This window comes from Tetrao urogallus, assembly GCF_951394365.1.
Source record: "Tetrao urogallus genome assembly, chromosome: 8".
In the NCBI taxonomy this organism is placed as follows: domain Eukaryota; kingdom Metazoa; phylum Chordata; class Aves; order Galliformes; family Phasianidae; genus Tetrao; species Tetrao urogallus.
The window spans coordinates 27,368,150-27,392,731 of record NC_136821.1 but is presented as its reverse complement, the minus strand read 5'-3'; the positions used below and the strand labels follow the sequence as shown (position 1 = coordinate 27,392,731).

Below are 24,582 nucleotides of genomic sequence, written 5' to 3'. Positions count from 1 at the left end.
CCCGAGAATCAGCTGGAGTCAAGGGGTCCCAGTATAGCATTCCGGCAAATCCAGTAGCATGTTTACAAACAGGGCTTGTTTGGAAACCTCTTCCAAGTTTGCTATTCAGGGTCACTCTTAACAATGTCTTACCTTCCAGCCAGTACTACTTGGTGTTTGCACATTAAGTCCCTCAAGTTGGCAAGACTCAGGCTGACACTAGTGAGACTCAGGTTGAAGCTAAGACTGTACAAGGAACTAGATATTTTAAAATGTAAGTACAGCTTTCTGCTGAGGGCTTAGTCCACTTAAGCATAAGCGTGGAAGACCATTTATTTTTTTTTATGAGACCAAAGTTCTACACATGAATGTCAGGAATTGCCAGCTCACAACAACTGTGAGATGTTTGTCATACACAGTTAACAAACAACTTGTAGCACTGGGTTATTTTAACACTCACATTTGCATAAGTGTGTTAAAAGCTATTCACAGAGACAGAAGTAAAATTTTCCCTAAACAACACTATCGTAAGTTAAACTTCCAAGGTCGCGATTCTCCTAAATTCGAGTAGCTGGCATTTCCCACTTATTACCTGAACTGAATGTAGCAGCTTATATTCTTAACAGATTGATCCATGCTGCTCTACAGGAAATAGTTTAATTCTTCTGTTCATTACAATTAGGACTCTGAATAACCTTTTCAGAGGAAATTCTGATCATCCTGTTCGGGCATGTCCTGACCCTTTCCACACTGCAGTCTGTGTTTGTTAACACCAGGAATTTCAGTACTAGAGAATATAGAGATAGGCTCCTACAATTCATTTTCTTACTTAAACCTACAAGAAAAGTAATTTGATTTTGAAGTCACAAATGAAAGCTTTTTCTTTTTAAATATAATTACAACTAGTTCATGGGTCATAATAAATTATAAAGTAGGCTTATCTGACTACCAGCTATTAGTGAGCCCTCAAAAGACATCGAGTATTTGTTGGACCATTTCCAGAATCTGCTTGTAAGTTAAGGTGGTAAGATGGGTTTGTTTAAAGGCCTCCTGCTGTGTCTGTGGATCTCACAGTGACATCTCTGTTTCTTTGACTTTAAAAGTGTGGTTCAACGGTTCTGCAGGCAGAAGCCAACCCTAGAGATGTCCCTGCCTCTGACATTCAGCTGGAGGAAACATCTAAGGGTTGTTTAACAAACCCTTCTTGTGTTGGACATCCACCTTGCAACATTCAGTAAGTAAATAAAACACATTTAATCAAACAAAATATAACAAAATTAAAAATACAACTGATTATCATTCTAATATAATTTCCCACCCAAAAAAGCATTCAAATATAGACATCAGCTACTGTTATGTTGCCTTGTCCATTCTATTAAGAAAAAAAAAAAAGATTTAAAAGAAAAATTTGTGACAGTGGAATAATGAGGATGTAAGTTCTCATGTAAAACAAAGCATGCTTGCTTATTCACTTAAAGCTTGTTTATCTGTCAGTCCAGTAACTCCTGTTCCCAAGTAACTCTAGTGTTAACATCACTAATGCAATTTTTACACACGGTTGTACCTTGGAAGGGCCGTGATCTTCCCCCACTTCTCTACGCAGAACCTTCTTGGCCCATTGCTCCCCCTCAGAGAGGCAAAGCCTTCATAAGGTATGCTGGATGTGCCTGTAACAAACTGCCAGCACAAAGAAAGGATCAACAATATTGGATACACAGATGGTGCAGGTTAGGAATTTATTTATGTCAGCATACTCACTGAAGTCCAAGTGCTTATGTAAAAGCACTTGCAAAATAAGGAAATTTGTGAGACACAAGTAATAAATGCTATTTTAAATGCAGGATAAAGGAAAACAGGTCGTTTCCTGATAGGGCTTCAGAAGAGACAACTTCCCAGATTAATTTCCTTCAAAGGGTTCTCTCTGAAAGCCAGGATAAGGGTAATTATCCTATACAAGTACTATAGGAGAAAACACTATTAATATAAAGTTATTTTAGCTTAGGCATAAGTCTCTTTTTTTTTTTTCCCTGCTGTTTTTATTCTTTATAAAGAGGAACTAAGAAAAAATAATCACGCAGGCTTTGTGTAAGGCCTTTTTGGCCCTGTGCATTTCAATATCATTATAAACAGCAAAAGATACTATAAGAAAAGGAATGCATTCTGAAGTGAAGTGCTTAAATAGCTCAACACTCCTTCTTTCTACTCATATGGGTAACTCAATGATCAGATGTAAGTTTAAGTAAGAATACAGACGTGAGTTTCAGTCACTTAAAATTATTACAAGTTACTATCTGATGCTGTTCAGATTATTAGCATCATCATTAGTTTTGGATATCAAAAACTTAAGAAAAGCAATTTAGCAACTAATTTTAGAGACACAATTTCTATTCAGAACAGTTGATTTCTTACCTGCAGAAGTCTTAGTCGTTGTTCATTGTTGAATCTTTCCACAGCAGCCCAGAACCACCGAATTACAATGTGATTGTCATGATAACCTGTTAAAACAAGAAGATGCTCATAGCTTTAATGCTACAAAAATATTTGAGAGAACAGTGAATAAGTCTTTCCTAATTTAGCCCTCGTCACTGTAATGCTGCATTTCTTAACCACCTGCAGCAAAAGGCAGATGATAGAAAGCACCTCCTGAAATATTTACAAATCTTAGAGAATCAATTTACAATGACAAAAAGAAATTAAATTCCTTTTGCACGCATGCCTTTCATTAATCCATCTTTAATAGGAAAGAGAATTCTTGAAATGTTCCAGCACTTTGCTATTTATGTATTTTAAACTGCAACATTTCTCTTGAAGTTCTCAAATCTCCCCATCCATGCTTTTTACAGTTCTTAACAACTACACTGCAGTCCCTGGGATTATTTCTCATCTTCTTGAAAGAAGAAAGACTTGAGAAAAGGTGACCCTACTAAAAATGGATGCCATTTCCATTCGTCTCCAGTGTCTGGGTGCTGCTTTGGTAGCATGCTTCTGAGTACAGTATTGTCTTTGGATAATTGTGCTCTTTGATGCTGTCCAACAAAAAGGGTAAGGGGAGAGCTGCAAGGGGAAGCAATGAAGCAAACTAAAATGGACAAAATAGCTTCTTCTAATGCAAACAGAGCCAGAGAAATACAGAAGATGTTGATACTGAAGGTATATCTCACAGGATGATACGTTAGCATCTTAGAAGCTGGATAATTCCAAGACCTCCAGTAGTCAATGAACAAATAAAAACTGATGTTACCTCCTCTGTATTCTGTATTATTTCTCCAGTCACTCAAGTCAATTTCGGCTGTTCCAGCTATAACCAGTTCCAGTTCTCTTGCATCAAATACAGACACAAGCCTTGCATCAACCACCTGTGAAAGAAAAAAGGCTCATCTCTTACTAAGACATATATCAGGTAACATTTCTCTCATGAATAGATAGAATTTTATTTTTTTTTCTTTTTAAAGGCACAGGTTTTAGTTCTTAAGCTGCAGTTTCAAACAGTTGAGGAGGAACACAGTGCTTGGGGCAGAAACTTACTGACAGATAACAGTGAATGATTTCAGGACAAACAGAGTTCAATAATCCAATTTAATTGCTTGTGATAAGGCAGGTAAGATATAAATGATTTGAAATACACTCAGCTGTGATATGCTGAGTATAGTATACACTAAAAACCACAAAGCAGAAAGAGACTGCTCACTTTAGCACTGCTAATCATATAAACAATGATCAAAAGTATCTCCCAGTTTTAAGAACCATAGAGTTTAAGTCAGTGACTAGCACTGATTTCTGCACACACACACACACACACACACACAGATACTGTAAGGGCACTTCTGATTATACATGCACCAGTGTTTTGGGACTACTTATTTGAGAAATGTATATGAGGAGAAAAATATTTAGGGAGAATAAAAAAGAAAGTAAATTCCAGCTAAGATTTTTTTTTTTTACCTCATAGAAACCCCGAACTAGACTTTCTGTCTGTTGTACAACTCCTCTCTCAATTCTCCATTTTACCATTCTTTCTATATATTCTTTCTTGTTTTTTTCTGTGACTGGAATGTTGGCACCCCCTGGCTTTAATTCCCGTTCTGTGATCTTAGAAGAAAACAATCACAGCATTATTAAGATAAAAGAAACATTTACAACAATTTAAACCTTTAAGTTGAATAATTGCTGAAAAGCATTAGTGAAGATTCACGTTAGCAAATTGGAATACGTGAAACAAGAGAACACAAAATAAATCTTTCTGTTTGTTTTTATTAAATTATATTTAGTGCAACGTAAGAAGAAGCTCAAAAGAAAAAAATATCTTTACAAAGATTAAAGTAGGAAAGTCTCTAAATAATGTCCTAACGAAGGTGTTCCAATTGAATGCTAACTCTACTGCAATTAAATTCACAGAAACTACCTCCAGCAGAGCAATCCAAAATGTTGATATTTCAGATAGTTTCCAGAAAATATAGAACAGTAACTAATCCCAAAATTTCAACATCATTTTCATCAAACAGAACTTCATAAAAAGAAGTTCAAATCAGCATAGAATGACAGCCATTTTTCTGTTCACATAAGTGCTTATCTAGCAGTAGAACACAGAGAAGAAAGAAAAAGAAATTAGGAATCTTGCGCACCTGCCCAAAAACTTCTTCATTTACAGTAAATGTGAGATCCAGGATATCATGTATATCATTGTCTTTCATCCACTGCAAACTCTGGTGAAACTCCTCATCAAGGTATTCCAGGTCACTCAAATCACAGAGTCTAACATAAACAAAAACAAAACACACAAATACAGATGACAGCAGTAATGTGCGTTCAGCAGCAAAACCCAAAGCAGTCCTGCAAAACAGACTGAGGGTAACGTCAGCTGTGAGAAACATGAATAGAATAAAGAAGATGCTATTTCAAATCTCCCTTTATTTACCTAACAATAGCAGCTACTGTATAACTTTATATTACGCATTAACAAAGCCCCAAAATTGATTCACTTGCTTTTCAAGCTTAAAGTGAGCCCATCTCATATTTTCTGTGAAGACATCGTCTTCTTATCACAAAAACAGCCTTATTTTTTTCTTTAACTTCTGCCATATTTCCCCACGCCTGGTCCTTCTTTTACAAATCCAACCTGTAAGCCAACTGCCCTTGCTATCTTTAACAGTTGCTTCTCCAAGATTTGAACACGTGAGCTTCTAATAGTATTTAAAACTGGAGTAGCAAATTCTTCTTAAGTCTGGATAATAACTTGTGCTGTGAAATAGCACACTGGGGCTAATCATATGTAAGCTGCTTTTCATCTGTAGGCTTTCTTGCCTGCTACCATTTTTGGGCATGCAAAAAGTCAGTAAGAAGTCCTGTACTTTTTTTATTGGATGCTCAAATGTACTTGAAGTGACACCTTGCAGTAACAGGCCCTATTTCAAAGCAGATGGGTTGGGCACAATGCTCCATCTGCAGAGATGGTTTGGATGGCTCCTAAGCTCTGAGGAAAGAAAAGATCTGTGACTGCGATGGGGAGATTGCACAAAATAGGCTGCATACAAAAGTAGTCACATCATCATCTTACACTTACCTGCCCAAAGAACCAGAATGTTAAACCATTAATTTAACTTGGTAGTTATACAATACTGTTATTAAAGTTCATCTGGGGCAAGACCTCATCCTTTTTAAAATGAGACTGTTAGCATATAGGAACTTCAAACATTTACATGCAATAGGAGTGGATGCATTACCCCTTACTAGTAAAATATATGATGTTTTGAAGAAACATGCCCTATCCCTGCAGACATTCTACGTCAGGCTGGACCAGGCTCTGAGCAACCTTATCTAGTGCAGGTGTCCCTGTTCTTTGCAGGGGATTTGGACCAAATGATTTTTAAGTGTCCCTTCCAACTCAAAAGATTCTATGATTCTATGATAACCTTCCAGCCTTCTCCATAACAGTTTTGAAACTGAGGACAAAAACTGAAGTGCCTTAATTTCATAATGCCTTAACTTCCAGACGTCCCAGGCAAGTGCAGCTCACATTTTTTAAGCCAGAACAACAGTAGCAGTTCTGAAAATCCAGTCTGAAGCATATCAAAGTAAAGCTCCTCAAAATGGGAGACTGCCTGCAATCAGAGAATTCAAGTCTTGCAAAGTTAAGAAGTGATTCATATCCTATCTTATGAGTCATTACTAGACAAATGAATAACATCTCTATTAATATCTAGAACAAAACCACAGCATTTCATTCTACTAGCTCAAATGTAGGATTTTGTTAAGAAAGCTGATAGTACAGTTTAAACAAATCATACAGATCAGCATGAAATTAGCATGAAGAGCATTCCAAGTTATTAGGTAGCAGGCTAACACCATAATCAGCAACAAGTAACCTTTTAAAAAAATGCTGGATTAAAATGAAATGACTGAATAATACGTAAAGGCCTGTCATTTTGAGGATAAGAAATCCATGCACAAAATGCTACTGTCCACGGGCAAGGAAGCAAACCAAAAAGGAGACAGAACAATTCTACTCACATTCGGAGGAGGGCTTTATAAAAGGGTCGTGTAAAGAAGGCATCTAGCAAATATTGGTGTATCAGAGCAAGACCAAGGATTCGACCACTAAACCTGAACCTAGAAAACAAAGAGTTACGGTCACTGTACTGAGACTTTGTGGTTTGTATACTGCTCTGTCATCAAAACTTGTTTATACATCCAAACAGCATTTTCAAGTCAGATAGCTATGCCTAAATTGCGGTGTTTTTTTCTTTTTTTTCTGTTTCTTTTATGTTCCCAAAAGAGCACAGAAAAAAAAAAAAAAAAAAAAAAAAAAAGCAAGCTTGCAGAGTGCGGAAAATCCCTCAGATATCTAAGTTGTAGCTTCTCAGAAATGTCAAATCCATACTTCACTCAATCCTTACTTACCCTCTACCAGACCATGCTATTTATAAGCATAGCATATTTATATGTATCTTACAAAATGTTCATTTTCTTTACATAGCTTGTCTATGATTAACTTGTTCTTGTGCCATCGAGTGGCTGAAGGTTCCTGCACTTCCCCAGACTGACACTCATCACTATGTTTCTGCATACAGCGGCATTTTGCTCCCTCTTCTGACTGGTGACTATAGACCTCTGTATGTGTTTTCACAAACAGTGGCTAGAAGCTTTTTATTTTATTTCATTTATTTTTATTATTATTATTTTTTTAATCTCAGAGCCTCATGTCAATGTGATCACATTCATTTTCCCTCTCTGTTTCTTCTTGTTGTCTTCAATTTGGTGGGTATATAAGGATGGCTGGGGCGAGTTTGATAGATTTGAGGTCATAACATCAGAACAGGAGCGTCTTGGCAAATCTCCTTGTGAGAATTATGATCTATTATGAAAAATCCTACAGATGTTTGGAACTAGATTTAAGTTGAGAAGTTCATTTTTTCTTAAAATTTATGCTTGCTGAGCCATATTTTACTTTGAAAGATTAGGGTTTTATTATGCCTGCCTGTACAGAAGCTCTGCAAGATGTGACACAGAGCTCTCTCCTTCTGCATATAACTGCTTGTCACAGATGCACTCCAAATCCCCTGAGGCTGTACAAGAGCAGCGCTGTCAGTGGCACCAGTGTGCCCAAGAGGGAAAGAGCGGGGTGACACTTCCATCATCCCAGACAAGGTCTCTGGTCCCTCACTGCAGAAGCCAGGGATGAATCCAGAGTGCTGGCAGAAGCTTCGTAACACCCAACTGTTCTGCTTTTCTCACATGCTGCCATATTGGAGTTCAACAGGAAGGCTGTTTCAACTTACTGGACACAGTCAATGTTTAGCTTTCTATTTATTTTAAAAACTATTAATGAGATTCCTCTCAGATATTCACTCTTCACAGATGGTTTCCAGCAAATAAGTGCCCAGTACACCTCTCCGCCCTACACAGATGAGCAGTTGCCACTCCATTATTACTGTATTCTGCTTACATGACAGAACTGTCTGTTGATATTCACAGAAAATGTTCATAAACTTTCAGAGATGTCATGATTTGAACTGTCTTATGAGTGTGAAAAAGAGATTGAAAAATCCTTGCCAACTATTTTAGAAGTATGGGTGTACATAGTACAGTCTTTGCTTAAGAGCTATGTAACCATCAGTCTTCCCCTTTAATTAAGATACCTCCAGCAGATAAACAAATACAGACCGACACCTGCTTGAAATCTCTCTTAATATTCTTAGTTGACAACAAGCCAAAATCTCATGCATTTTTTAATGCACAAGGAGTTAATTTTGATTTCATGAAGTGACTGTCTGCTGAAGTACAAAAAACACAGAATGTTGTGCTGTGAGATAATCCCACAATACATGTTCCAAACCACACTTTTGCTGACCTTGTGAGAAATAGGATCATTTAAAACCACCAAGAGAGAAAACAAAATGAGGAAATTCTATAGAAATGCAATTACTTTGCTGCTGGTTAAAAAGATCAAACTACGTTCTATATACATCTGAGCAAATATAAGCATTCTCTGCAAATGGGAACAGCAGAAAAGACAAAGATATCTGAAAAGCAAAGAAAAAAAAATAGTTCTTACCACTCATGGTGATTGTCTACAAAAGCAGACATGGGACTTATTTGTACTGTATAGGTATCGTTGGCTGAATATTCAAATAAACCATAATATGGATTGAAGAGCTCTCTAGACACCAGGAAAAAAAATTCCCTTGAAGGTCCACTGTAGTCCAACCTTTAAAAAGAAACTTGACATTACTATACAGTGTTTATTGTGTGCAAAGGAAAACTCCTTTGAATTTACATTCCTTACAGTACATTTTCCATTAAAATTTCCAAAGATTTTAACCAGAACCCTTATCCAACAGATTGCTTAATGCCAAGGGATGTGAAGTTCTTGTGAGGATCCTCTGAAAAGCAGTGACTTGGAGGACTGGAAGGAAATGCTCTACATCAAAATTTTTGGCTCTAGCTGTAATGCTTTTTGATTTTTTTTTTGTTGTTGTTGTTTTTGCCATGAGAATATAATCAAATAAATAGAGGTGAAGGCAAGAAGTGTCTGAGGGGAGGGAGAAGAAACATGAAAAGAGGCAACATTGAACCCCTCTACATCTGAAAAATTAAGAATGAAAATAGAAAATGGCCATATTTTGCCCATGCAGACTTACAACAGTAGGACAGTTGAAGGAAAATATTTCTGTTTTTCCTAGCAATTGATATTAAGTGATTTCTCTTTCTCGGTCTAAATTTTTTCTTGTCTGTCTTCCAAAGTTGAGTGCACTTAAATGTCTTTTGGAGAACCTATTTCCTTTGTTTTTGTTGTTTTTGGGTTTTTTTTGTTTTGTTTTGTTTTGGGTTTTTTTGCTATTCCAAGATTCCAGCACTAATGAACAAAGAATCTAAACCTCTTCTTGTATCATAAACAAACTCACTGCTGACAAAGCACCAAGACTGAGTTTTGACATTATGTTGCAGGTCACCAGTAAAATGAGTTAAGTATGAAGTCAATGCTTTATTGGAGGAAGAAAACCAGAGGTTTCCCTGTGGGGAGAAAGATTACTATAGTCCTAATAAATAGATTTTCGATAGCTTGAAAATTTCATACTTGACTTTCATGAAGGTCTTGCTTTAGTACTAAGACAACACACAAACAAAAGCATCATAGAGAAAGTCAGGTTTCACAAAGGACCTTGCTACTAATGTTTTGGCTCATGAACTTTAACAGAAGATGAGAGTTCTTTCTGAGGACGACGTTGTCAGGAGAATAAGAGCTAGGTACCATTATCAAGTTAAGGACAAAGCCTCTTTCTTGTGTTGAAGGAAAAATATTTTCCCTTCAGTCATTTGGAAGCACTTAGCTTCTGCTAAGCTTCAGAAGCAAAGTACTGAAGCAGATTCTTACCCTGGCAAGGAGGGCAGATTCCATCCTCAATTTGCAGGAAAAAATAACAGTTTGATATCATGGACAGTGTCGGATCTTAACCTTGGCACAAACAGCAGATCAAGAAAGGTTGTCTGGAAGACTCTTACAAACTTCTGGGATAATGAGACTCACTGTGAAAACTGAAGATGGAACAAAAACTGTGTGCCTGACTATCAACCATTGCATACAGCTCCCTTTGTACATGGTGTTACTGTGAGTCATGCTAAATAAATCAATCAAGAGAGTCCTGCACTGTCAGTCAGATTTATCCCACAATTAAAGGCTTGGCACAAGGGTGAGAAAACTTCATACAAGAGGTATGCAACCGCACAGCAGCTGCAACTGTAGGGTATTTGGGTATTCAGGAGCAGAGAAATATGTTGTTGGCAACGTGACTCATGTCTCCTGGGAAGCGCCATTAATATTTCAGATTTATCACTATAAACACAAACCAGCTTCTGCTAATAGTTCACAGAACTTAGGAAAAATAACTTTAAGAAATCACATTCTTTGCATTAAAATTTTCTTCACTTTCCCAAAGTATGAATACAAAAAACATTAAACTGGCATCGCAGTTACATGACTGCAGAAACTGAAGGTTCAAGGAAAATACTCAACATTATGAGATTTACAAAAAATTGTATGAATGGCAGTTAACTGTGCCTGTGGTACCCACTAACATATACATCAACAAAAGTTTCTCAGATTGTTTTAATCTGAGAATTGTATTTCCCACTGCTTTTAGTCTTACACCTCTCTACCAAGAGGAGAAGCAACGCAACAGCAAACTTCCAATGAATTTTCTTCAAAAAAAGGAGAAACAAATAGGAAAAGATCCACCTCCAGTATTTTTCCTTCTCTCCTCCACCCTGACCTGTCTTTCTACACCTAGCCAAATGAATAGTCCAATGTGATACATATCCTTGCACCATCTCTGATGAAACAATACTGTTTGCACATATCCTTTCTTCATTCACAACACAGATTTGTAAATAGAGAATTGACCTCATTTTAATTTACTCCATTAACTCATTCTTTTCCATTAAGAACAGAGTCTTGTTTACAGCTAGATACAGTGGAAACTGTGTCACCATCACTTCTAGGTCACTCTTCAACTTGCTGTACTAAGTGATTCAATGCAAAAGCCTGATGTCTGATGAAGGGAGACAGTCTATCTGGATCAATCTCTATCTCATGTATGATTTTCAAATTTTCCCTTTCATTTTTAAATCTGAGTTGAGGCTGCAGCTGCAAAAGTGAAGGCCAGTAGGGCTTTGTAAGACAGATCTCGTTGCTGCATCCCCACCCTGCTCTGTCAATACACTGTAATCTCATCCTGCATCAGCCTCGTCATTCCAGTTCTGAGTTTTTCCTCAGACAGCACAGTGATATTATTTATATGAACAAGTCCACACTTGGCTCTCAGCTGTCAACATTTTAAGACTTCACCAGGTCTTTATTAGCAGTAAGTAGCTCAGAGTAAACTTTAAACAGTTTTCAAAGTAATCTAATCTTGTATGAGATGTCTCTATAACAACTTATCTATTTTAAAAATAGACTTGCACATTGCATGGCAATCATGCATACTACAGCAGTCCAAGAGATGTGTGCTGCAGTTTCCTACATATCAGAGAACAAAATTTTCAATTTCTTCAGAAAAACTCATGTAATTACTACGTTGTTCCACTTACACTTGCAAACAAAACCTGATCACATCTTGCCCAGTAATGTGCACCTCACAATCTATAAGACACCAGATTTTCATCAGACATAGACTGAGCATTCTCTGAAGTGACTCTGTAATGTCAGGAAAATCTGTGTTGATTTGACAATTGGTAACAGCCTAATTGCTTTGATTTGTGAAGCAGGCCCTGGCCTAGAGAGACTATGAGAGCCTCCTGCAGCACTGAGGGCTTTCAGATCCCTCTGCCTTAGAAAGCAGTTAGGGATTAAGCATCTAGCCTGTTCTGGAAGCATTCCCTCTCCAGCAAATGGCAGCTGTCTTTTAACAGGCACTAGAGATACAATAACAGCACTGACAGAAAAGAAATATGAATAACAGAAAGAAGCAGTTTGTTTTTCTCATTGCTTTCCCAGCAACACTCTACAACACACACTAACTATTGTGAAAATTCACATAAACACATGTATTACTTCTGCAAAGACAGGATGCATTACATTTCACAAAGCCTAAAACAGTCATCCTGAACAGCTGTATGTTCTAGGCTTGTAAATGTGGCATTTCCTGACCACAGTCCTTCCTCTTTTCACTCTAGACCACAAAAACTTCAGCGAAACAGCACAGCTGCAAGACAGTTTTGAGATTACATTTACTTCCCTGTTCTACTTACCCTTCTTCCCCAACAAATGTGACATAGAGTTTATTTCTCTGCAAGTCTTTTCTTGAGTAACCCATAATCTGGTTGAAGGCATCTTCAAGCAAGTGATCTCTCCTGATTATTAATCTGAAAAGCAAAACAGTATTGAAACAGTAATTCATGAATATGAACCATACTTGGAAATATCTACTTACACTACAAGGTACAGGATGACTACAGCCCTGACACCCATTTTGCTGGAGAATTTGATCCACACCGGGCAGCTTCTATCTGTTAGAACCTGGAAGCATCTACTGAATATTTCAGTAATATGTCTTGTACAAATAACTGTTGTTTTGATTTTTCCACCCTATTTTTTTCTTACATTAAGAACACAATGGAAAAAATCCTGAAATGAGCATTTCCAGTATGTCTAAAATTCTTCTGCAAGGCTAGGCCTCTAAATTAGTCTTACTGTAAGCAAGAATCTAACTCTTTATGTAGAAATCAGTCTTATCAAGGCAAAAGATAAAGCTTTGTGAAAGTCACCAAATGATAACTTCAGAATTGAACACCTCTACATTATCCCCAGTGTAGGTGTGATGTGACGACAAGACTAGAAGGAACAGTAATTGAGACATCCAATATAAAATAAAATAAAACATAAAAGAAACAAATTGAGACATCACATATAAAAACACTCTGTATCTTTTAATAGAAAAATTGTGAAATCAAGGAGACATCACAAAGATCTGAAATACGAGGTGAAAGAATCCTACTTACTTAAACATTTCATCCTTTGCCAAAGAACTGTGTTTAATTAGTTTCCTGAAACTTGGCTTGTCTTACATTCAAATACTGTCTTATGCATGTGTTTGATCAGTCAGTCAGACCCAAGCTTGGATATGCGCCCCACACAGAGGCAACCTGCCCCTCCACATGCCATCTTGCAAAGCCCTTGCTGGTCTTACTGCTCATGCAGCAGTCAGTGGTTGCAGTGCGCTAGCCTGCAGAGGAGGAAGCCAGGAAACAGCAAGTGCAACAAGAAAACCCAGGCAGTAGGAAAACTGCTGGAGCTGTAGTTTGAAAGAAAAAGAGCACGTCAGCATGTGCTTGGGAACCCAGGGAAAACTGTTCAAAGCCAAGCTGCTTTCCTGTTTTAAAAAAACTCAGTGTGATGGCAAACGAGTCAGGGAAAAAAAAAAAGTGCAAGAAATGTAATAGATCTCACAGGTAGCAAACACCATTCTCTTATACCAACTATTTGCCTACATATTTATAACAAAATCTTCACTGATTAATCTTTAAGCATTTATGACTTAATTACATTATAGGAAAACTATGTTTGACATCAGCTTTTTAGGACTGTCTAAACATCACCACTTAAACCCCATTTTAATTGTGGAATTTTTTTAACATAAAGTCTGAGCTCTGCATAAATTTCTGCAAAATGTAAGAAATGAGTGTTTGGGGGAAATGCACTCCTAACTCTAACAGAACAAAGGATTTTTAGAAGTTCTAGCTTCTCGTAGTAGAGGGAGACAATTAGAACTTGTTTGGGAGGAAGTGCACTTTCTCATTACAGTTGATTTTGATTTGCCTAAACTATGTGAGTTTTTTTACCTGGAACAAGACTTGATGATTTACAAAATTATGAAAGTGTCTCTGATGATGATGATCCTTAATGTGTCAGTATGTCATCACATGATTACCAAATAAACAAAAGAGGAAAGATTTCATCTAAGCACTCCAACATTCAGAGTGCTGAACTTAAAAATATCAGCAGTTTTCTAAGGTGATCCTTGGAAATGAATAATAATTTACCGGTCCTCTTTAAAGAGTCTTTAAAGACTTGTAAAGGACTCAGAAGAGAACACCTTTTTACCAAAGAGCACCACATGAACAATAGTGGCAACTATGTACAAAAGATAAGCACACCTGATTTTTCCAACAGAAAAAAAAAAAACACAGAAGAAAACATAATTATTTATATCACAGCAACTGCTATGATGGAAGAGTTCAGAAGCCTCCTCTTCTGCATGTCTTTTTCCAAAGCACTTTTTGTCACTGCATTAATAATATTGTTCATATAAAACTGGAGTTGGAATTGATACAGCAAAGAAGTGCCCAGAATTTGCTGTATCCTCTGCTATGAATCACATGCTGTCATTAAATCACTTATGACAGGCTTTATATTTCCAGAAGTGCAAGGGTAACCATAACGTCTGCATTCCTTGTAATAGGAGGACACTTGCAGACGTGCAAAGATAGGCAAGGCAAGCTTCCTGAGCTACAAATCCAGTTTCATGAGATTCTTTAACATACTTCAATTTCCCTGGGCCTTGTCCGTATCCTTTAGTCTCCAACTTTCTGTAGAAGTTCCTCAGCTTGGCTTCAAAATCTCTTTTGTAAGGAGCTGGAGCTCGGGCATTGGCACGCTGAGTACCTGCAGGAAGCAATAAGCAAAGAATGAGCTGTAGTGGCATGAACTGATTAATGTCCTATTATCTACTGAAAAGACTCCTGAACAGCAAAAGGCATGTGTTTGGTTTAGTCACCCTTAGAAATAAGTAAAAGCTGTGTATCTTCAAATCTGCTCTGACTTTCTGATTGCTCATTTCCAATAATATCCTTCTAAAGCACATCTTGAAGAGCAAATCCAGGTGAATGCTGATTTAAAAAAATAGCATGATCAACTGGAAAGGATTTTGTTTGTCAAAGACACTCAATGCCTCAGCCTCAAAACAGCTCACGCTCATGAGATACATGTTGTACTCTGTTCTGTTTTTATTATTCTCAGCAAATCTAAGACCCCTGAAATGAAGTATAAAAATTATCACCCACTGTGCTGCTGTTGAATATACCAAGCCAAAGAACTTATGGAAATTCCCTAGTGGAAGTTTTCCCTTGGGAAAGTACAAGGGAGAATGGAAACAGTACCAATTTTAAGTTCATGGAGCATTTTATTTGGAACTGTAGAATCATACGCGATGCTCATCCAAGTGAGTTTACTTTTGAGAACTCATTTTTGAGGGAGAGAGCTGTTTGCCAAAAATATTGCATACCTCCTGCATTTATAAGTCCAGTATACACAAATCAACTGTTCTGCTTGATCTATTCTGAATATTACAACCTTTAGAACTTCCACTGCTCTCTGGATAAATTACTTCAATTGATTTAATTGCAAGAAAGTGTGCCAAAGAGGCACTTAGTTAACCCTACTCCTGCTACTTTCATCTTCTAAACTCTACTCTTTATTACATTAATTACTTTCCTGTGTGGGTGTGTAGCCATTCCCCCCAAGAACCCTAGAGCATGTTAAAAAAATTTCTCCTACCTTACAGTATGTATAGGTTGCTAACTGCTTATATACATTGGAGATCAACTAACAGGTCCACAAGACACAAGAAATACAGACAAAGAGCTTAGAAGAGTGTGCTTTAAATGATATCAGTTCACACATGAGTTTTCTTTTGGCTGTCTGTAATGAAACTAAGCAAATACAAAAACGCTGTGAGTGAAAACATGATAACGTAACATTTGCGGTTATAAGACAGAGAGAATGTGCATCCTTTCAGCCTTTGCTTGCAGAGCCACAGCATATATGGGTCTGAGATGAAAAACAAGCAGAATATCCTGCGGAAGTGGCTGCTGGAGGAAGCCACACAGTCAGTCTCACTGCAGAGACCAGACAGCGCAGGCAAGATCTGTATTAACACTGCCATTCACTGGTGTTCAAAAGACCTGCCTGACCAGAAAGACACTTGCCACTTGTCGTAGGCTCAGAGTAACACATGGGAGGCATGGCAAGTGTCAGTCTTCAGAGCACCAATGGCAATATGAAGGACTCCTCTGGAAAAGCAAATCGTGGTCACTGATTAAACTATAGAGGTTATCCTACGTTACTGAGAGTGCAAAGGGTTTCTAACCATATACTCTGTCAGCTAACTATCTGGAATACTTACAGAAATTTGAAACTATAAACAGCCTTTTAATTATTGGCTTTTTTTCCCTAATTTGTTTATTCCACTTTGGGTCAAAGTAGGCACAAAAATGTAGTCACCAAAAAATAACAAAAGCTTACTTCAGACTTAACCCCTGAAGGAAATTTTTGCTAAGAGATACCAAAGAACATAAATTTGGTAATGCATTACTTCATGGCTCAGAAATCAGCAGCACATTATTCTGACAGCAATGACAAGTTCTCATTACAAATTACATGCATATGCCAAGAAATTCCTGGGCAATTATAGTGATTACTTCCGCCTTGAGAACAAAAGATGTTAGTGGAAGAGCTAAAAAATGCAAGTGATGTGATAATCACATTTGATTTTCAAAGTGTTTATATTCTAAAACAGATATAAAGAGCAGCTTCATGATTATTCATCTTCCCCAAAAGAGAAAGAACAACTGATAGCGACTGATCTAAACAACGGCTCCTTAATATGCAACCCCTTGCAGTACAGCACAGCCAGTTTAGCTGATGAGAAAACAGAGCCTCCATAGAAATCAGGGGTCATTTATAATTCCTGATCAAAAAAAGATATAGGACTTCATTTGTACACCAAGACAAACAATGCACTCTTGCAGATAAACAGGGAGATTCAATGGTCACTGTATCTTTCTCTATGCAACAGAACAGAGATTACAATCTTAAGGAGGATGAGACTAAAGCCATCACTGTTCATCCTTTTACTGCGTGCTACTTCTTAGACAAACAGGAGAATATCACACGTTAAAGATTAAACACACTTCATTGGGCTGAAACCTGGCCCAGCATGCTTTGGTGCATGTACTAATAACAAAGAAATTATAACTCTGAAAACAAAAAGTGTTTTTACTCCTTAAGAGAATGCTAGGTTTGCAGTTGAAAGTAAGATGCAACATGCTTATTTTCAATCTTACTTTCTTTGCAAAGGAGGGAAACAGTTCTAGCTAAGTCATCTATGCATCCAAAACATCAAATGTACATGTTATATCATAAGATCATAAGATAGTTTCTCTAAATTGGCCTTTGCCTATGAGGTCCCATGCCCAGTAGGACAAGCTACCACTCAGGACATTTTTATGTCCTTTTAGTCTGGCTGCCTGAAAAGTATAGCTTTTTCTCCTAATGACTGTGGACAGGGAAATGCCCATGAAAACCATAACACCTTCACTGGTGAAATATTCTTATTGTCTGGAACTACCCAGGATTGGTTGCATCCCAAATGTTTTCTATATTTTTGTTCTCTAATTTTTAGGAGCCATCCTAAGCCACATCTGATAAACTGTAGTGATTTTATTCAATTTACCTACTATTATATTCTTGAGAAGCCATACTGACATCTGTGAATTTCACATTACTATACTTGGTCTTCAGAGGTGAAATGGAATTTGAAATAGTTTAGTTTTTATTAGCAACATAATTAGCTAATATGTGAAACATCAATTTCATTCCATTCTGATGTGTGCATTTCCAGACAGCTGCAAGACGCTCTCTTTTGACCTCATGTTAAGAGACAACAATCTGCCTTTACATGTTATTATTTACTATCCAACAAACAGTGGAATTTCAGTGTATACTTACTAGATCTCATGTTTTTATTTTTCTAGGCATTGGGATCTTGGCATTAGCAGTCATTTAGTTGTTTAACATCAGTGAAGAACAAGTTTACGTGTTTTTACAAGTCAGAACAATAATCACAAACTCTGAAGCTGGAATATAACTATCTTTTTTTTACTGGCAGAACACCTTGTGAGCCCAAGGCAAAGGTTCATGTTTGATGGTTAAATTCAATCACACTGGCTAGTTTTGTTCAAAAACAGGACTATATCTTTGTTGTTGCTGGAGCTACAGAACTTGGATTTTCAGAAAGGTGCGAAGTCATTACATGCAGCATAACATAAACTTAATTGTGGGACTGGCTCTATGGCAATATCTTACAAATATCATTATAAAAATACTGCTGTGGACAATGACAGCAATTACAAGTTCACTGCTTCTGCTCATCTAAGTAAAAGCTGGGAACTGCAAAGGGAAACATGTTTGGATATAATTTCCAAATGCTCCATTTTAGGCTGCTATGAAATTGAATTTGGAAAGCAAACTAAAAATTACAGTCAAACAATTTGTCTCTGTTCTTTGACTTCTGGGAAGGCAGCAGGAGTGTGAAACTGACTTTACTGATCTAGAGCTGATCTTTACTTAGTATGAGAAATGATTTCTTACAGACTCTGTGCCTGAGAAACTTACCTGGAGAGTTCTGGGGTGAGGACACTGGTGAACCTCTTGGGGACTGGCAATAACTGGGATGAAGTAAGGCATGTGGCGGCACATATGACATTATCTCCTCTTCAAACAAGCTTGTAAATAGAAGCACATTTTAAAAAGCAACACATTTATTTGCATGAATAAAAGATATCTTTCTAAAAATAAGCATCTATTTAATCTGTTTTCTTTGTTAGTGACTTGCCTATTTCCACTATGCATACTTAAGGATTGTAGAGTCATAGAACATTACTGCCATTCCCACTGAAACTTAGTGGAAAGCAATAATTACTGCTAAATACTGTGAAATATTAGACAATATGAAATACGATGTTTGTTTTCAATACTAAAATACACTTGCTCCATTTGTGTTCCCTTTTTTTTTTTTTTTTTTTTTTTTTTTTTTTTTTTCCCCATTTGCACTGTTATTAGAAAAGGGTCAAAAACCTTAGTCATGATTTCCTAGAAAAAAAATCTATAATACTGCACAAAGACCAGGAACATAAACTTGCAATAACCCAGTTCAGTTCCAAGGCTTAACATGCAGCATTTTAGGGAACTAATGGATGCACAATTAAAATTTTGTCATTAATACACCCTTAAGGCAATGGCATTATTAAAATGGGAAGAAAATCAAAGCACAACTTTTCACTTAGGTATTTTTAGAAAAACAAAACCAGAACAAAACAAAAACCTGGAGAAGAGAAATAAAATACAAAGAATATGAAGTTTTTGTGGGATTGCACTAACTCTTTGACTTTTCTCTTAAAGATTAATTATACTGATGATTGATTTCAATAACACAAATAATTGATTTCCTACAAAGGAAAGTTTGAAATGAAAATCCTGTATTTTCTTTATTTCACTAAATTGGTACACACTACTGTCCAGAAGGCTCTTCAGCAGCTGCCACAGCATATTCCATACATGCACAGAAAGCAGCAGCACCTACCTGAGTAACATGACAAGGTCTGCATCACTGGATAAACGCACCAAGCCAGGCGTTCCCTCTGTCCGGATGAACTGGATCTTCTCCCTGTGTAAGCCAAAAAGAGTTACAAAATATCTGATGTACACCCCAGTAAAAAAGAGAAGTACAGGGTATATCATAAAGACCTCTAGGCTATGCTTCTGCACTTCAGAAACCATTTTTTCCCATGCCACAGCATATGCATGTGAGTAGTAAAATATTACAACTAAAAAACTCATTTGTTCTGAAGAGCCATTCTTGCTTCCCTCACTGATTCAAGGCTTGAGGTACTGCAGACATGCAACCAAAAAAACTAGCAGTGGCCCTGAATTCAAAGCAGTAGGTTAAGCCCTGTGAGAGGATATTACTATTCAGAAAGTGAACTGTTTGAAGCAGTGTACAAATATACAAATGTAAGCCATATGTTACAATGCTTTTATGATTTCCAAAGTGGGATTTTCAAAAGACATTGCATTTCGCACATCATTCAGAAAACCCCTGCATTGTTTCTCCATCTCTACTTCACCAAAGTACTCAACTCTTCTCCCAGACCCAATCTGGACACTACTGTGGAATCTATGCATCCTAAACACTGTGCATAACACACTCTGGATTGTTGCAATCTCACTATGGATTTTTAGTATCTACATTGAATATAATGATTTGGATTATATTATATTATTAATTTATTATTCTCTCCACAGCCTGTAGAGTTTTTTCCTGTATTCTAAAATGAAAGGACATCCTATTCGTTTCCTATCAGTAAAAGACAGAACTTCTCTCTGGGTTCCGTCAGAAGAGGGTTGGCCAGCAGGGACAGGGAGGTGATTGTTCCCCTCCACTCTGCTCTTGTGAAGCCCCATCTGGAGTACTGTGTCCAGATCTGGAGCCCCCAGTACAAGAAAGACAGAGAGCTGTTGGAGAGGGTCCAAAGGAGAACCACGAAGATGATCAGGAGACTGGAGCACCTCCCCCACAAAGACAGGCTGAGGGAGCTAGGCTTGTTCAGCCTGGAGAAGAGTAGGCTGCAGGGTAATCTAATTGCAGCCTTTCAGTACCTAAAGGGAGCCTACAAACAGGAGGAGAATCAACTCTTTGAAAGGGTAGATAACTGCAGGACAAGGGAAAATAGTTTTAAGTTGAGGGAGGGGAGATTTAGGTTGGATATCTGGGGAAAGTTCTTTACAAAGAGAGTGGTGAGGTGCTGGAACAGGCTGCCCACCACAGGATGCCGCGTCCCTAGAAGTGTTCAAGGCTAGAGCGGATGGCGCCCTGGTCAGCTCGGTCTAGTATTAAATGGGGAAGTTGGTGGCCCTGCATGTGGCAGGGGGGTTGGAGATTCATGATCACTGAGGTCCCTTCCAACCCTGGTCGTTCTGTGATTCTGTGATCATACAATCTGGACTCACTGATAACAAGGAAAAGAAAACCAACTGCAAACACACATAATAAAAATTCTAAAGGAGAAAAACAAACAAACAGAAAAAAGCTCTATATAAGAACAGCGATACTGGCTCAGCTCAGAGGTCCATCTACCCCACTGAAAGTGACAAGGACAAAAGACTAAAGACAAGAGTGCTGGCAGCAGCACGCAGTTTAAGCTGTAATATGTGTTTCTGGAGCACATAATTTCATGCACAAGTTTCATCCAAAAGGTCAAGCCAAATTTCTTGCCATCTGTCTCTAAGAACAGTTTGACAAAAGACATTCTTAAAAAATTAACCTAACATAAATTTTCCTGACAACTTCCACTATGTATGCAGCATATTCGAGGGTCAAAAGGGGCACATCCAAGGTGTACATGCCTGCAGTGGTGGCTGTAGTAATTCAGTGTTTCCCTGTGAAGACAGGCAGTGAAAGTCAAGCAACCACTTGATCAAACCTGTGGTCTCAATCCATCAAGAACCATGATCAGTATGTTAACCCACAGTTCCACCAGCGCAGTGCCGAGCCAAAGCTAAAACACACTGCCCGTCTGTGAGCATGGCCCCGTCATGCACAGGGCAGGGATGTCTGGACAGTTCTAGAGCCTACTCCAATTTACATAGATGCCCAAATAGAAAAGTTTGAAGAAACGAATGGTAAATTTCAAAAGACTTCTTAGTATTCAGTTAGTAACACCAGAAATCAGAAAAACATTTTCTGGGTTAATGTTTGCAGCTCTCCAAATAAATGCAATCAATAACTTCTCAGGAGTTACCACTGAGAATTGTGATCCGAATGACAGTTTTTAAGTATATGCCTTTTATCCCCTGTTAGGATATAAATCATATGATTGGTACCTTTGCCTGAAGCCTTTTATTTAATTTTCCCTTCATTTTCTAATAGCATATTTTTTCTCTTTCCCTGAACGTTATTTCATGGAGTTAAACAGAAATACAAAAAACAAGTATTAGCTGCAGCTTTATGGATACGTTGTCTACAAATTCTACAATTTGTTATGTGCCACTGCCAACTTTAATGACAGAAACTAATTCAGATTAGCATTTTGTATTAGACTGGGAATAGCAGACTGCCCAAATTTTAATACCTGAGTGAATGATTCCTGGTAAGATCTGGTTGACGCTCTTGTAGAATTTCAAAGATGTTGGGCTGCCGCAGAAATGCAACAATCTTGTCATTGTAAGCTGAAAATACCAACAAAAACATTGTACTGAAACAACTATATACTAAAAGACAGGATGACATTCCTTCTTAGTTTTGAGCAATGACCACAAATTTCACTGTCACAGTCATTAGTTTAGCAGTACTGCATTCATTTATATTTATTTGTGTAAGGCTACTTTTAGTGCTTCACAGGGAACACACCTGATTATGAATGAGATCTGATTATGACAAATCCTTTCCACTGTTAATTAACAGTGCTAACTTTTTTAGCAATTTCTATTACCTTTTATCAATCACGCTCCTAGCTGAAATCAAACTAGAGTATTCATTGCTAGAATTAAATCAAGGTTCTTAAGTTTCCACTGCACTGAACCATTCTCACTCATAAAAAGGAAATGTGAAGTGTCACAAAGCACGAGACATTGCTTAGTCTGCTATTATAAATTAAAATATGAGACAGGGCAATGGAGAATCCAATATCTTATTTTATAACAGTGTGTTTAACAGCCATGTAGACAAGGTTCTTTCTTCAGCTACCTTCAGCATCCCCTTCCAATTCATTTGGTGTCACTGTAATCTCTACAGGCCCTTGGAAAGATGTGACTGGTATAAGAGTGATGAACTGCCCTCTGGAGATGCCAGATTGCACTAATAGACCAGATTGAGAACTTAAATTATAGATGTAAATATAATGTCATTCATCTCATCACTTGTACAACACCTGAGACCTACAGAGCTAGGCAAGAAAACAGGATGACCATAACCACAGACATTATAAAGCTCTTACAGACTGGATGTAAGGTAACTAGGCGAATATTTTAAAACTCTTCCTCTGAGAAGTAATAGCCTTTTGTTGTTATTCATACTAAGACTCTGCCTAAGTATCAAAAATGCAGTGCATCCTAACAGATGGCTGTATATCCAGCCTCCTTCTCAAACCTTAATTCATCCAGGTTTTGTGTGCTTACAGTAACATTATCTGCTAGTGGCTTTTCAAGACTTTGACTAGACATATATTCATCAATTCCAATTACTTAAAGATTAACGTTACTCCTTTTCTTCTTTATAACTTAGCAAAAACACAGAAATAAAAGGTTAGAGATTAAAAGATCAAAGAACTTATAGTTCAGTGATATCCATACATTCTTGATATTATTCTTAGAATTTTAAGACCAGGTGAAAATAAAATACTAAACTCTTCCATTTTCAACATGTAACAAACAATACTCAAAGCTAAACATACTTCTGATGGTATAAGCATTTCCACAGTTGACTTACAGTCAACTCCTATTTGGCTACGTTTCTTAACTATCAACAGACAGAAGTAGGTTACAGCCATTCAGGAACCTTCCAAGAATAGCTGATTAAAGCTAGTCAGAATTAGAGAAAAACAATTCATGTATAATGAAAGGAGTGCCTTTTTTTTTTTTGTGAACTTTTAAAATGTATTCTCTTAGCTATGTATTCATTTTTCTAAAGAGATTCTAGGACACATTCCACGTTGGAGGTGTTCAATCCATTCTCAAACATTAAACAATCAATGGAAACACCCATATTCTAATCCCAGCTGAGGGAACTGGGATTACTTAGTCTGAGAAGAGAAGGAGACTCAGGAGAAACTTTATAGCTCTCTGCAACTACCTGGAGGAGATTGTGGTGAGGGGTGGAGGGGGCTGCCTCTTCTCCTGCATATCTAGCAATAGGACTAGAGGAAATGCATTCAAACTGTACCAGGGCAGGTTCAGATTGCATATTACAAAAAATTTCTTCTCTCACAGAGCAGTCAGGTGCTCGAATGGGTTGCCCAGGGAGGGGGTTGAATCCTCATCCTTGGAAGCTCTCAAGAAACATTTAGATGTTCTACTAAGAGACATGGTTAGTGGGGAAATATTGCTGGTAGGTGGGTAGTTGGACCAGATGAGCTTGAAGGTCTTTTCCAACTTCAGTGACTCTATGATTCTATTCTAATTCATTAATTCACTTACTGCTGAGCCTGTAGTGTATGCACACCATGAACACAGCAAGGGGAAGGATTTAAATTAGCAGAGATTTTCAAGTAAACACGGCACAGTACAAAGATCCAGTTATAGTCAATTGGATTAATTTATCTTGATTTAGCACAATGTGACAGCTGTTAGATTCAATAAACTAAATTCTCTTCTTGGTGGCATAGGAATCAGTAACTTTGTATGTATGTAACTGAGAGCAGAAGTTAAGCTAATGACTAATTCCAAGCTGATTAACACTTGATGGAATCTTGCCAAAAGAGATACCCAGAAGTTCTATAAAATCACTTGAAATACCCAATTAGGACACAACCTGCTGGCTTCAGCTCTTCCTGTCACCACTTAGACTAGTGGGATTAGGAAACTCAGAACAAGTAGGATTTTTACATCAATTGTTCAATTCCTCATAGACACTTTCTGTTATTATTCCTGCAGGTTGCAACTGACTGATTAGACAGTAGTCCTAACAAATTGTAACTTCTACCCACCCCTACCAAATGAAAAACACAACAGTGAAGACAGACGTGACACATTCAGTCACAGAGTACTTCTCTGCAAAG

General features: G+C 37.5%; 1 protein-coding gene across 1 annotated transcript in view; it reads right to left on the bottom strand.

Moving 5' to 3' along the window:
- The window catches only part of HECW2 (HECT, C2 and WW domain containing E3 ubiquitin protein ligase 2), a gene marked incomplete at both ends in the record, with an annotated part of 101,134 nt that overhangs the window by 3,989 nt on the left and 72,563 nt on the right, over window positions 1–24,582 (bottom strand). Inside the window, 12 exons of the mRNA XM_079539131.1 lie at window positions 1,544–1,656; window positions 2,389–2,474; window positions 3,221–3,335; window positions 3,922–4,068; window positions 4,602–4,731; window positions 6,487–6,585; window positions 8,531–8,683; window positions 12,223–12,336; window positions 14,515–14,635; window positions 18,425–18,534; window positions 19,392–19,475; window positions 21,940–22,036. Coding sequence (XP_079395257.1) covers window positions 1,544–1,656; window positions 2,389–2,474; window positions 3,221–3,335; window positions 3,922–4,068; window positions 4,602–4,731; window positions 6,487–6,585; window positions 8,531–8,683; window positions 12,223–12,336; window positions 14,515–14,635; window positions 18,425–18,534; window positions 19,392–19,475; window positions 21,940–22,036 — 1,369 coding nt within the window. The remainder of the gene's footprint in view (window positions 1–1,543; window positions 1,657–2,388; window positions 2,475–3,220; window positions 3,336–3,921; window positions 4,069–4,601; window positions 4,732–6,486; window positions 6,586–8,530; window positions 8,684–12,222; window positions 12,337–14,514; window positions 14,636–18,424; window positions 18,535–19,391; window positions 19,476–21,939; window positions 22,037–24,582) is intronic.